At 38.2% G+C, this 15,180-nt stretch overlaps 2 protein-coding genes across 3 annotated transcripts in view; one reads left to right on the top strand and one right to left on the bottom strand.

Moving 5' to 3' along the window:
- The window catches only part of sipa1l3 (signal-induced proliferation-associated 1 like 3), a 173,764-nt gene extending 169,187 nt beyond the window's left edge, over nucleotides 1–4,577 (bottom strand). For both annotated transcript variants that reach the window (XM_022664948.2, XM_049483753.1), the window contains exon 1: nucleotides 4,359–4,577. The gene's annotated coding sequence lies outside the window, so the exon portion shown is untranslated. The remainder of the gene's footprint in view (nucleotides 1–4,358) is intronic.
- A 4,141-nt stretch (nucleotides 4,578–8,718) lies between these two features.
- Nucleotides 8,719–15,180, top strand: part of map3k10 (mitogen-activated protein kinase kinase kinase 10) — a 69,552-nt gene continuing 63,090 nt past the window's right edge. The window contains exons 1-2 of the mRNA XM_022664947.2: nucleotides 8,719–11,947; nucleotides 13,802–14,342. Coding sequence (XP_022520668.2) covers nucleotides 11,630–11,947; nucleotides 13,802–14,342 — 859 coding nt within the window. The 5' untranslated portion in view covers nucleotides 8,719–11,629. The remainder of the gene's footprint in view (nucleotides 11,948–13,801; nucleotides 14,343–15,180) is intronic.

Below are 15,180 nucleotides of genomic sequence, written 5' to 3'. Positions count from 1 at the left end.
GCCAGCAAGAGCTTATTTGCATAAAAGTGACAGAGCCCTTAAACGGCTCATTCTGAAAGGAACTGAAATTTGTAAGAAAAGAGCTGTTCATGTATCACACACTGCAAAGACAGTTAGGTCAGGACACTGTTACCATTAATTCAGGAATACTACTGCTTTTAATTCAAAAGGAAAACAATCTTAGGAACCACTGATTTAATGCATCATCAATCATCTAGTCAGATACTTAAAGTGTTTTCTAAAATGTATTTTTTAAAGCTAAACAAAAAAAATAATTTGCAATGGTGAAATAAAGGGGCAAAATTAAAACCCGTTTGTTATCCTGCATTTTTATTTGGTCATAAAAAAATTATTTTGCTGTTATAAAATAAATTAAAGTGCCCAGTACATTCTGAGTGTATCTATTATTATCAATCAGTGGAGACGCAATGAGATCGTGAATAAAAATGTGAGAAAAAAAAGGCATTTTAAAAAGTGAAGAATTTTCTATTTTTGCACATGAAAGAGAAAATATATAAGTGCCTACTTTACTCTAAACTCAAAAACAACCAGAAATACACTAACCCAACTTCACCGACTCTAATATAAGATCTAATATTAGGAATTTGGTCTCCATCCAAAATCTCAGCCCAGACAGTCCGATCTCTCCCCGCCCAAACCCAAGCACATTAAACACACTCTGCTAACCCTGCAGACTAAACTATCCCCCAGCAACCGGGACGAGGCCACGGCAACCCCGCGCTAATCACAATCCACAGAAACACAACCTATAAGAATGAGTTATTATTAGATACGTCTCCAAACGTTATCCCCACTCACTTCCTCAGAACACTGTTCTCATTCTTCCAGCCCACAGACAGTCAAAAGAACCCAGCGAGGAACACAATGCCCTGCAATAAAACAGCAACATGCAGCTCAAAACCATTTCAGATTAACTTCAGTGTGATGATCAGTGTTTTCAGATGCCTAAAAATCATTATTTCAATTAAAAGTTACTTAAGGATTTAAAGAGATTTTATTGTTATTCGCATCACATGTGATACATGAGGTGGAACCAAATTGTGATCTCAAAATCCAGTTTACATTCAAGAGCAATTGTTAAAAAAGATAAATATAGATAAAATAAAACAAAATAAAATAAAAATAAGAACACAATAAAACAGAATAGAACAACTATAATTAGATACGGAAGAAAATACTGAGGTTTGTTTCCTCATCAAAAGAGAAACCAAAACCACAACAAGGCCTGTAATGATACGATTTATCGTCCCAGAAATTATGGAGATAAACGATATAATTGATCATTAAATGCCACTGACACAACAAAAATACAACAACATTCCAAAAACAATTATACCCTTTTAAAATACAACAAAATTTAATTAATCATAGTTTAGGAAATAACATTCTTTTTTCCTTAAATACTGCACTTCACACTGTTTGTATGGATTTGCAGTTAATGAAGCACTTGTCATTGTGCAACTGCCTAAAATACTGTTTACTGTTATACCGTATTTTTCACACTATAAGGTGCACTTAAAATCCTTTAATTTTCCCAAAAATAGTCGGTGCACACAGCGTTATACACGAGTTTCAGTTTAGTTCTCCAGCACTGAGGCAGGAGTAGCATTAGCATTAGCCGCTAACCGCTAGTTCCCCGTTCAGAGGTAAGTATTATTGACCTGTAGCCTGTTCCTAACCCCAGCTAGCACTGCTGGAGCAGCATTACCGTTAACTGCTAATGGTAAGACGCGAATGATAATGCTTCAGCCTTAGTGTTGGAGAAAGTCAGGAATCTACGTTTACTGTATATAATCGGAAGCACTTTACTCTCCCAAATAAACAGTTTTCAGACGTTTTTAGAAGAAAAATAAATTTGTGTAGATAAACATCCCATGCTCGTTTGACTTTAAAAGAAAGTCACGAAAATAGACATTCATTGCCAGTGCGCCTTATAATATGGTGAACCTTATAGTGCAAAAATTCCAATAAAACATACAAATAAAGTAAAGTAAGTAAGTAGTAATGGAAAGAAACTGAGCTTTGGAAATGGATTTTGAAACTGTGTAGTAGTAAAGCTGTAGTGCTGGTGAACAGATGGTGTTACTGCTGTTACTCTCTACTTCAGGATTTACACACTTACACACACACACAGCACATTCACACTCTCATCATCATAATAACTAGAAAATTGCACAGATAAAACACAGAGAACTCTGTAACTATTAAAAGTAGAAGTTCTTTTCTTTAGATTAGAAATTACAGATGAAGCCAGAGAGCGGTGAGTACTGTTTCCTACACCTTCAAATAAAGACTCTTAGAAACTGGAGAAAAAAAAACTGCTACAGGATCACGTCTGGCTGACCCACATGGAAACAGCAGCTTTAGCCTTTAGCTCAGATTAACATGATTAGAGTAAGACTGAGTTTCAGCAGAGAAGAGAAGAATTAGAATTAGTCTGACTGGGCAAGTGCAGTAATAAAATAATTGATAAGATTAATATCAATTAAAAACCTTTGTAGACCTTCATTGAAACCTACAGAATAGTAAATCTCTCAGTAAATCTCCATTAGATCCCTAGCAGGTCTAGCAGACCCTAGCATTTTTGGATCTTCATATAAAACAATTTAAATCAGTTCTCACATCAATTCTCTACAAATAAAGCCTTTGCTACGTTTTCACACAACACTTACTGAATCTTTACATAACATTAGAGATTAGAGAGAACTCTAAACAGACCTTTAAAAAAGCTGCACTAGATCTTCATTAAAATTAGTTTTAGATCTCTGTGTAACATTACATATAGAGTAACTGGAACTAGATAATTCTAGATAATTCTAGGTAACAGATTACCAGCACAAGAATATTATAATTATTTTCCAATCTCCTCTGAGTGACCTTACTATATCTTATAACAAGATCTCACAAGATCTGAAGATGTTGTATATGATCTTCATGTAAAATAAAATGCTGGAAAACTACTAGGTTACCATCCAAACCCAAAAACTGGAAGATATCTACCATTGAAACCTAAATACTACTGGAAGACTACTACCATTCAAACACTGGAAAAAGAGAACGACCTATCAAATACCAAACACTACTAGCATCCAAACCCAATCACTACTGGAAGACTACTACCATCCAAACACTAGAAGACTACTATCACCAAAACACTGGTAGACTTGTACAATCCAACGACCATCCTAAACACTGAAAAAAGACTACTACAATCCAAACACAGGAAGAAGACAACTAGCATTCAAACATTTACAGAAACTTCATTCAAACACTGGAAAAAGACAACTACCATTCAAACACTGAAAGGAAACTTCCAGTCTAGTACCATCTAAAACCAAACACTGGAAGACTACAACCATCCAAACTCAAACAATACTACCACCTGAACACTGAAAGAAGAGTACTACCATCCAAACCCAAACACTGATAGACTACAATCTCTACAGAAGAGCATGGAAAGCTGAACTTCTAGTTCTTCCACTGAACGTTCTGAAAACGTTCATACAGCAGACCCATCATCCAAACCCAAACACTGGAATACTTCTACCATTCAACACTGGAAGAAGACTACTACCATTGAAACATAAACAATGGAGAAGACTACTACTATCCAAACACTGGAAGGCTACTACCATTGAAACACTATCACTGGTAGAGACTACTTCTGTCCAAACCCTGGAAAAAGACTACTACCATCCAAAAACTGGAAGAAAACAACTACTATCCAAACACTGAAAGGAAACTTCCAGTCTAGTACCATCAAAACCAAACACTGGAAGACTACAACCATCCAAACCCAAACAATACTACCACCTGAACACTGAAAGAAGAGTACTACCATCCAAACCCAAACACTGGTAGACTACAATCTCTACAGAAGAGCATGGAAAGCTGAACTTCTAGTTCTTCCACTTTTAAACGTTCTGAAAACGTTCATACCGCAGACCTGACTCCTGAGTACTGAGTACTGATCTCAGACCCGGTTTCTGGGTTCTGGTTGTAAGTTCTGCTGGTTGAACCCAGACCCAGGTGAGCTGGTGATCCAGCCTGGCTTCCCCTGCGCATGCGCACTGGGTCACCAGGAAGGGACCGCGGTTTTGTGTTTGGTTAGGATTTCTCCCAGAACTAATGAATCCGCCCGGACCGAGCCCGGTTCTCCGGTACTGGTTCGGTTCAGCTCCGGTTCGGGGAGGCCCCGGTGGAGCAGAGCGCGTGGAGAACCCAGTAAAACAGAGAGAGAGCAGAGCTCCACCAGCCCAGCAGCTCCAGTTAAACCCAGTAACGCTGACCCACACGAACCGCTGAGCGGACCGGTCCGCTCCAGACCCGCTCCTTACCTTATTCCCGCCCCGCGGCGGCAGCAGCGCTCCGGTTCCGCCGCGTAATCCGCGCGTGTAGTCCGGTAATACGGGCACAATCCAGCCCAGCGCCGCGCTCGCGCTCCTCTCCCAGCACGCAGTGTGTGTGTGTGTGTGTGTGTTCTACGCTTCTACACACACACACACTCTGTATTCCCCCCGCTCGCGCTCTCTCTCCCAGCCATCCGAAACCACGACGCCCGGCACGCACACACACACACACACACACATACACACGTTGCACCACGCATGCGCGTTGGGACTACACACACACACACACACACACACAAACACACGCGGGGCTGTTGGTGGTAATGCATGGCTGATGAGGAATACCGCATTGTGGGATCTGGCCGCGTGCCAGAAGAAGCTACAGGCGCACGAGATCATTCAACAAGTAGCCGTGACGTCACCACAACATATACAAAGTATTACTGTAACCTCGCTGTAACATATAACAATACCGTAACATATAATATTACTGTAACATATAGCATTACTGTAACATATAACCTCACCTTAACATATATAATAACAATAGTCTGCTATGTGATCTATATGTGCCTGTTCTCCTCCACCAGTTTTACACACTGCTTTTGGATAACGTTATATCCCTCCTGGTGCAAAATTCAAGCAGTTCCGTTTGGTTTGATGGCTTGTGATCATCCATCTCATATTATATATATATATATATATATATATATATATATATATATATATATATATATATATATATATATATATATATATAATTTTGCCTTTTACAGAATTCTTTAAAAAGAATGAGCTAAAAACTGAAATAAACACGTAATTTTAGTATAAACTGTAAAAAATGAGTATATCCTAGAAAAAAATCATATATTGTTTAAAAAAAATTTTAAACAATTAATTGGCAAAACCAAACATTATAAAACAATTATATAAACTTCTATAATTGTTAATTATATATAAATTATATATTAACATTATATAAGATTCTGATTTGTTTTACACTTTTTTTTACCATCTATCTACCAACATTTGTATCTATCTGTATAGTAATTGCTTACTATTTTAAATATTATTGTTATTAATTAAACGATACGTTATTAATACATTAATAATATATCGATCATTTGTAACATTTCACATTATAAAATATATTAACCTATCATATGTTGTAAGTAGTTATATTAACCTATAAAGCTTTGTAGTTATTTACTAATTTATTAATAAATGTGCAAAAGGTCATGTTGGGTTTTTCCTTCAGGAGTGACGTCACTACTACTGCTGATCACGTAAAGAAACGCGTTTTACAGGTTTTTTTTTCTGTAATAATCTGCAGATCAGCAGAACTGCCCTTACATATCATACACTGTATGTATTTCTGCTCCAGTGTGAATTTGTGTTGGTGTAGAGCGCACCCTGGTGGCGGTTTCTGACACTGCAGCTCCTCTTCAGTGCTACGGTTCCTGAATGCTTACTGTTGATGGGGTCTGACGTCATTTCTGATACTGTATTTTTCTCACGTACAGAAGAAACACGAGCTAAATGGTTCTGCTGGGATGCAGATTTGCTTTAAGTCTTCCAGTCACGTGCTGGTATTCTGGATTTGCAAATTCCTCAAAATAAATAAAAATATTATATTATACCTCTATTTACACAAGTTAGAATAAGAGAATAGGTCTACGTTCTACACAAAACATGTCCATAAAGCTCTTTACACAAAATCACTCTAAAGATAAAGATCTCACCAGCTCTAATTTTTACCAGTTTAAGTCCTTTTTAGAATGAGCCCTTTAAGGGCTCTGTCACTTTTATGCAAATAAGCCATTGCTGACCACGCCCCATGTATACTCTTACAAGCAGCCTAGCTAGTTTATGCTTTATTGAAATACTTTTAAAGTTCCTACTTACATCTTTCTCATCTGCTGACTTGCCAAAGACAGTAGGTACAGATCCCTCCCTCAGAAGAAGTCTGCTGGCTAATATTACTGTGTAGTGTCTGAGGTTCTAAACCAGCAGACCTAAATGTCATTTCTTCAACTGATCTAGGAAAACAAAATAAATCTGTAAGGGGCAAATACTTTTTCACACTACTGTACATCAATTCAAATCTATTGATCTATCGACTGGATGTTTCACCTTTGACCTTAATTTGTAGTTCTGTTTTTTTTTTTTCAATCAAGTAAGTTTCATTCAAATATACCAAATACATTCAACAGTTATGGTAACTTTTAAACTCCACCCCACCCCCCACATCAAATAACACCTGTTTAGATTAATGTTCCTCTATATGTGTAATAACGTGTTAATTCACAGCAAATTGTAATAAATGTAATGCATTTGTATGAAATTTATATTTAAAATTAAATATACTCCGACAAAAAATACATAATGATATTCTTACTTTGTAACTATTGTTGCTTTTTATTATACTGTAATTATGTGTTGTTTTTTTCTGTAATGCTTTAATGTAATATTATGAAAATAAAGCTTCTTTTAATCTTAATATTTAAGCAGCTTAGACTCATGCTGTGCTGCAGCAGGCAGGGGGCAGTGCTGCATCAGGAGTGAAAAACTGTTGTTTTCCTGCGTGTATTTAAAAGTATATACATAAAAAATATATAAATACATCAAATATAAATAGCTTTTCCAATAGAAAATCAAGACACTCACTCTTTTGCTTTTTTTCTGTACTGCTGCTATGAGGTTAATATAGCTTTATTAACAAGGGAAGAATATTTCCAGAAAAAAAGTATTTCTTCCAGAAAATTATTCAAATCACATGTTTTGAAAAACACACACACACACACACACACACACACACACACACACACACACATATATATATATATATATATATATATATATATATATATATATATATATATATATATATATATATATATATATATATATATATAAGCATGTAAAGTGTCAAGAAACAGATTGGGGCAATATAATAAAAAACTCAATTTTATCAATTTGTTTTAACGTAATTTCATAATAAAATAATTATTATTTATTATAATTAATAAATATTTGCTTAGATTTAAAAAGTAAAAATTATTCCAACAATTCCCTAAATTAAAATGAGTATTTTAATGAACAAAATGTTTTTAGTTTCTTAGTTCCAATTCCAAATTGTTCCCTCAATTTATAAATTTGTAATTTTATAAAATTTTTCACTTCATCTCTTAAATTGTTCCCTAATTTTTACAAATTTCTTTCATTTTAGTTAAGGTAGGGCTGATAATTTTACATTTATATACTTTACATATTAATTATGAAGGGTTTTACTGTGACAGTATTATATACATAAATGAATAAAAAAACAATGATTTAAATGTGAAATAAATAGTCCAAATAATATTATATTAATTAAATTAAAATGTTTCATTACACTGCTTAACTGCTCCATCTCTTATTTGTGCATTCCTTTTTAAATGCTCAGTGTGAATGTGACTATGAATCTTTCTGGAGTGGATTTTTTTGTTTTTTACTTATTTTAATAATTGGTTATTCTCATAAATATTTTTAAATATTTTACATAAAATTGTATTTGTATTACAAAAAATGTACTATGAAGAAGGATAAATTAAATACTTTTTAAAGATTTTTCATTTATGTAGGGGTTAGAAGATGATTTCAGCAGCAATAGATTAATTAATTTCTATAATAAATGTTATATATTCATATATATATACACTACCCATAATGCCCTGGTCTCCCTTAACCCCTCTGCAGGGGGAACATTTAACATTTACATACTTTTACATTTACAACAGGTAATTAAATATGCATAATGAAATGCACAAGTTAACAATGATGATTAAGATAAATTACATACATTTATTTTTGTTTGGTTTGTATATATATATATATATATATATATATATATATATATATATATATATATATATATATATATATATATATATGACTAAAACTAAATACTATTAAATTAATTAAATTAAACTGTTTGATTACACTGCTTAGCTTTCTTTTTAAATGATTTTTTTGTGTGTATGTGACTATTAATGTGAAATTAATTTTGGACATTATTAAAAAATAATTATTAAAATGAAATAATTTATTAAATATGCACAATAAAAAAAAAGTGAAAAGTGATTAATTACATACATTTTTTCAGCAAAAGATTAATTAATTGATATAATACTGCCCAAAAAAAAACTATATATATATATATTTAACAGAAATAAGTAGTTTTAGTTATTTTTGGATCATATTTAAATCATTTGTAGTTCTATCCTCCCCCACTGCTTCCTCCTTCCTCTGTGTCAACTACACTACCCATAATGCCCTGCTCTCCCCACCCCCTCTGCAGCTCAGCCGGTGTATTTGGATAGGGGATGAGCCTGAGGATCTCCAGAGCTCTGTGCTGTATGGAGGAGGAATAAGACGGTCAGTGACAGGAGGATCCGCGGGGAGAGGACAGGGACGGTAACGCTCGCGGACTGGGATGAAAGACGCGCCCGCGGGAGGAACGGTTTTGGCCGCGTTCTGGGTGGAAACAACAGACGCGCTGTGATGGACAGACCGAGCGAGCGTGCGCGCGCGAGATGCGGGAATAATAACATTATTATTAATATTAATATTAATATCAGCGCGGGTTTAGAGCTGAAAACACCGGGCCTCGATTATTATCATCAACAACAGCAGCATCATCATCATTATCACCATCAACACTGGTGCTGATTACTCTCAACTGTGGATTATTGTTATTATTATTATAATAATAATAAAACAGCAGGAGCCTTATTATAATTATAATTAAATGTACTATTTTTATTATTATTAATATTTTTTATTATTATCATTATTATAGTAGTGATGTAGATGATAATGATGATGATGAAGAAGAAGAACAACATGATGATGATAGTGGTGAAGATGGTGGATTTTGCTTGCCCCCAAACAAGCTGCTGATCCAGCGTCAGCATCAGCTCCATCTCACCAAGGATTCTCTCAGCTCTTTCATTTTCATCATTTTTCCACAGCAGCATCTAACTCTGACCTCTCTCCAGAGCAAACCAGCAGAAAATCATATTATTCCCAGCAGCAGAGGCTCGAAAACACCCAGCGTTGGCCTACACACAACCCAGAGTACCCAGGACTGGATGGCACCCACGCTGGAGGCTGGCATGCTGGGTTTCATTATTTATATCAGCTTATATTCAGGATAAAAAACACTACAATTAAAAATAAAAAACACTAAAACAGAGGTAAAGTAGGGCATTGTGGCTTTGGGCTTTTAACACTGACAACATGATCTCAAGTATGTTGGACCCTTAGTTTGCATACCTATGAACCAATGATGAGGAGGTAGGTGTGTTTGTTTTGTTTTAGTATTTTTGCTCATTGTGACCAAATAGACCTTATATGTTAGCTTTAGCATTAGCTTTATAGCATGCATGGCTGTGTATTTCTCAAAGAAAATAAAAACAAAACAAAAAACATTCCACAGCCTGAGGGTTTCAGCTGTTGAAGGTTTCAATTGTTCAGAGCTTCAGTTGGTAAAGGGTTCCAGTTGTTAAGTCTTGGTGTCATTGGTCTTATGATGGTTTAGACTCAAATGTTTTAAACCTGTAAGATAATATTTAGGCCTAATATTTATATTCCAGTTATGTTAAAGATTCCAGTTGTTGAGGGTTTTAGCTTTGGGGTTATACGTTCAATCTTGGGTTCTGTATGCTTAATAGCATCCAATTGTTAAGTGTATTAATTGTTGAGGGATCTAGTTGTTGAGGATTGCAGTTTTTGAGGGATCCAGATATTGAGGGATCTAGATATTGAGGGATCCAGATATTGAGGGATCTAGATATTGAGGGATCCAGATATTGAGGGATCTAGATATTGAGGGATCTAGTTGTTGAGGAGTCCATTTGTCAAAGGTTCCAATTGTTAAACGTTTCAGTTGTTGAGGGATCTAGTTATTGAGGGTTCCAGTTGTTAAGGCTTCCAGTTGTTAAGGAATGCAGTTGTTGAGGGATCTAGTTGTTGCGGGATCCAGTTGTTGAGGATTCCAGTTGTTGTGGGATCCAGTTGTTGAGAATTGCAGTTGTTGAGGGATCCAGTTGTTGAGGGTTCCAGTTGTTAAAGAATGCAGTTGTTGAGGGTTCTAGTTGTTGCGGGATCCAGTTGTTGAGGGAACCCGTTGATAAGGGATCTATTTGTTGAGGGATCTAGTTGTTAAAGGTTCCAAATATTAAGTGTTTCAGTTTATAAGTGGTTCACTTATTGAGGGTTCCAGTTGTTGAGGGTTCCAGTTGTTACAAGGGATCCAGCAATTGGGGGTCCCATTTATTGAATATTCCTGGTAATTCTTGCCCCAACATGGCTTCACCATGTCCAAATCTTAGCTGTACTGAGACAATACACATTCATGCATTTGAATGAACTGTTTTAACCTGTAATATTATGTTTACTTTCAATTAATCCAAGGATTTTAGGAAATACATACACAGTTTCATAAGCTCTAAAAAGTTCAAACTAATCAGACGAGATCATGATAAAAGATTGAGATGAAAACAGGAAAGCTGGAACATTCATAGGAACAAAAATGGAAACCCAGAATCAGCCAAGTGCCCTACAGACTCTCTGACAACATTCTCATTCTAGTGGAAAATCTGGGAGAATTCCAGGGAAGAATACGGGATAGTTTGGAAAATTCTGTCAAGTCCAGTTAAGCAACTTATGTGATCTCCAGTGGTGGAAACTAGGAATAATTTTGCATGGAAACTGAAAGAATTCAGATTAAAAGAATTGAATCATTAGAGAAGACGGTGTGAGTTGAGCAGTTGAGCAAGCTGATAGACCTCCAGTAGAGGAAACTGAGAGAATTTCTACAGGAAAAGTACTGTAGAGATAACTGGGACAATTCTAGTTTAGCAAACCATTAGAATTCTAGTGGATCAGATTTGAAAAAGCCTAATTCTTCGGTTGATTCTTGTTGGGCGTTAACTGGATTATATGCCATTTTTAAAGCCATATTACTGCTTGTTGACACTGGAGGCTGCAGAGATCTGGGCATGCTCACTCTTTTGAACCACTTGTTCTAAAAAAAAAAATAAAAGTGCCTTTATAAATGCTAATACATAGCGAGCACAACACCGATAAAACTGATCAACTCGATCAATCTGATCAATCTGAAGCTGCCGGATGCGTCCTGCATGGATGTTGTGCCTGAGTTGACCGAGGGTCTCGTCCAGCTGTTGAGACCGCACCGCTGACCCGCGGCCTCAGACATGGACCCCCGGTCCAGACTCAGCAGCATGGGTAGTGGAGGCGGGGGGAACGCCGCCCCGCTGCCCTGCACCAACTGCGGGGGCTCCTGCGGCCCACCGCCGCCCTCCATCCTGCTGCCCGGCGCCGGCCAGGAGAACGGCAGCAGCTGGAACTCCTCCTCAGTCAGCTCTCCTGATTCCCACCTCCATCAGCATCAGCAGCATCACGGAGGTTCTAATCCCTACTGGACCGCCGTGTTCGATTACGAGGCGGCGGCAGACGAGGAGCTGACCCTGCGGCGTGGAGACCTGCTGGAGGTGCTCTCCAAAGACTCCAAGGTAGGGATGTATTGTAATTTTGGGCGGCATGGTGGCTTAGTGGTTTGCACGTTCGCCTTCCAGCTCTGGCGTCTTGGGTTCAAGTCCCTATCTGGGCGGAATTTCCATGTTCTCCCTGTGTCTGTGAGGGTTTCCTCCAGGGTCTCCGGTTTCCTCCCACAGTCCAAAAACATGGAATACTCTAAATTGATCTGGTAAATTGAATATTCTAAATTGCCCTGAAAACAGGAATGCTTTAAATTGATCTGGTGTATGTATGACTGTGCTCAGATAAAGATTGGCACTCTGCCCTGGGTAAATGCTGTAGTGCCAGATGCAGTCCTTGTCCAGGTGGACTGTTGTTTCCGGTTCAGAGTACGCTGTGCGCTATTGGCTGCTGCTTCTCACCAGTGTGTGCATGAGTTGTGTTGAGTATGAATGGCTGTTTGTAATACGTGTAAATTGTAAAGTAAAGTGTCCTTGGGTTTCTAGAAAGCCGCTATATAAGTTGAACTTAATATACAATGAGATTTTCTGATTGATAATGATAAATTTACAAAATAGAGGTGGTTCACTAATTTAAAGGGTCTCATTCCATCGTTTTTCAATTCATTTTTAAAACGTCTAGTTGTGTCTCTAGTATGAATGAATGCCATGTGAGCTGTTTTTTGTAAAAAAGAAATTGTAAAAAAAAGTGCTCCGGTGATCTGGTATAACACTGCTTTAGTCTAGTGGAGGAGTGGAGGGCGGGGAAAAAAATGATAGGATTTCAGCTCTTGCTCATGAATATTCATACATGCAAACATATCGTGTCTGATTGGCTAACAGCTCTGCGACACCAGCAGGCATTAAGACGGACAACAGTTAGAAACGTTTTAAAATAAAGACATTTTTACACTAGTAACAGTCTTTGCAATGTCATATGTTACTTTATAACATGTGTAATAATGCCCTGCTAAGTGCAGTTCAGCCACTGACCTAGTCTTAGAGTCTCTGTAAAACACCAAATCCACCGGAGATCCTATTTAAACCTATAGTTACACACAGAGGTGGATAGTTCAGGTCCAGAAAGTAAAAAAAAATGTAACACAATCCTGGGGTGGGTTTTTTACTTTTAACTAGTGTAAACAGAACTGTTCTAAACATACACCTACCTATCTCTATTGTACTTGGCTGGTGGTGTTTTTACTCCATAATTCTAACCATTTGTTTCTTAGCTCTGAATTACTGGGTAAAGATTATAAACACTGATGTGTTATTTGCACAAATAACACAGGAATTAATTTATTGTTGCTAGGTTACCTCTATGTGGCAGAGTAATACATGGAGAGCTTCGGTTACAGTGCATTACCGGCTGATAACGGCACTCATAGAACGCCTCTCAGCCAATCACATTGCAGTGTGGGAACTAACTGTGCTATAATTAAGCAATAATACACACGAAGTCCGTGCTAAAACGTGTAATATTGGCACTTCTGTTCTGCGGTCGTAGATCAGCACAACAGTGCCAATATTACACGTTATAGCATGAACCTCAACCACAGTTCCATTATCGCTGTTTATTAAAAGATTTTAAACAGTTAAAGAGGAGGAGAAAATACAATGCAAGTTAAAATAGTTCCATTGCTGCTCTGTTTGTAGCTGCACTGTTTGGCTTGTAAGCGCTGCATCATTGCTAGGTTACCTGTATGTGGCGGAGTAATACATGAAGCGCTTAGGTTACAGTGCATTACCAGCTGATAATGGCACTCATAGAACGCCTCTTAGCCGATTACATAACAGGGTGTAAACTAACTGTGCTATAATACACAATACAGAACACTGATTGCCTTGTTTTTTTTAACTCTAATATTTTGTTGCCCCCTGTTCCTCTAGGTGTCCGGAGACGAGGGCTGGTGGACGGGTAAGATCCAGGACAAGGTGGGCATCTTCCCCAGCAACTACGTTACGCGGAGGGACACCACGCTGCCCCCTGGAGGCCTGCTGGTGGGCAGCGAGAGCCCACTGGAGATAGACTTCTTGGAACTGTGCCTGGAGGAGGTGATCGGCGCTGGCGGATTCGGGAAAGTGTATAAAGGAGTTTGGAGGAACGAGGAGGTGGCGGTGAAGGCGGCCCGGCAGGATCCGGACGAGGACATCAGCGCCACGGCGGAGAACGTGCGGCAGGAGGCGCGGCTTTTCTGGATGCTACGACACCCGAACATCATCGCCCTGCGGGGCGTCTGCCTGAAGGAGCCTAACCTGTGCCTGGTGATGGAGTACGCCCGTGGAGGGGCTCTGAACCGGGCGCTGGCGGGGAAAAAGGTGCCCCCTCGGGTACTGGTTAACTGGGCCGTGCAGATCGCCACCGGCATGGACTACCTGCACAACCAGACCATTGTTCCAGTCATCCACCGGGACCTGAAGTCCAGTAACAGTGAGTACATCTCTTTATTGAGCTTTATTCAGGTTCTGAGCCAAAGATGGGTCTAGCTGGTAGAGTCCAAAGTGAAGAAACTGCTGTATTGATAGGTACATAGCTACAGGAGTTGGACAGTGAAACTGAAACACTTGTCATTTTAGTGTGGGAGGTTTCATGGCTAAATTGGAGCAGCCTGGTGTTCAATCTTCATTAATTGCACATTGCACCAGTAAGAGCAGAGTGTGAAGGTTCAATTAGCAGGGTAAGAGCACAGTTTTGCTCAAAATAGTGCAATGCACACAACATTATGGGAGACATACCAGAGTTCAAAAGAGGACAAATTGTTGGTGCACGTCTTGCTGGAGCATCTGTGACCAAGACAGCAAGTCTTTGTGATGCATCAAGAGCCACGGTATCCAGGGTAATGTCAGCATACCACCAAGAAGGACCAACCACATCAAACAGGATTAACTGTGGATGCTGTAAGAGGAAGCTGTCTGAAAGGGATGTTCGGGTGCTAACCCGGATTGTATCCAAAAAACATAAAACCACGGCTGATCAAATCAGAGCAGAATTCAATGTGCACCTCAACTCTCCTGTCTCCACCAGATAGACACAAAATTAACACTATTGCAAGAATAACGCACAGGTAACCAAAACAAATGTTTGGTCATTACTGCAGCAGCAAACAGAGTTCTGATCTTTTTTCCAGGTCCAGGTTTCTTTGGTTTAACGATGTGTGAATGAGAAGTAAAATGCTCTATTTGCTATTCTGATATCTCCATGTTTACAGTAGCTCTTGTATCAGCACCAGTAGCAGCATCGCAGCTGCTCAAGTAACAAGCAAAAGCTT

Source organism: Astyanax mexicanus, chromosome 9 (genome assembly GCF_023375975.1).
Source record: "Astyanax mexicanus isolate ESR-SI-001 chromosome 9, AstMex3_surface, whole genome shotgun sequence".
NCBI classification, from domain to species: domain Eukaryota; kingdom Metazoa; phylum Chordata; class Actinopteri; order Characiformes; family Acestrorhamphidae; genus Astyanax; species Astyanax mexicanus.
The sequence above is the reverse complement of the archived record's forward strand: the minus strand, read 5'-3'. Positions and strand labels throughout refer to the sequence as shown.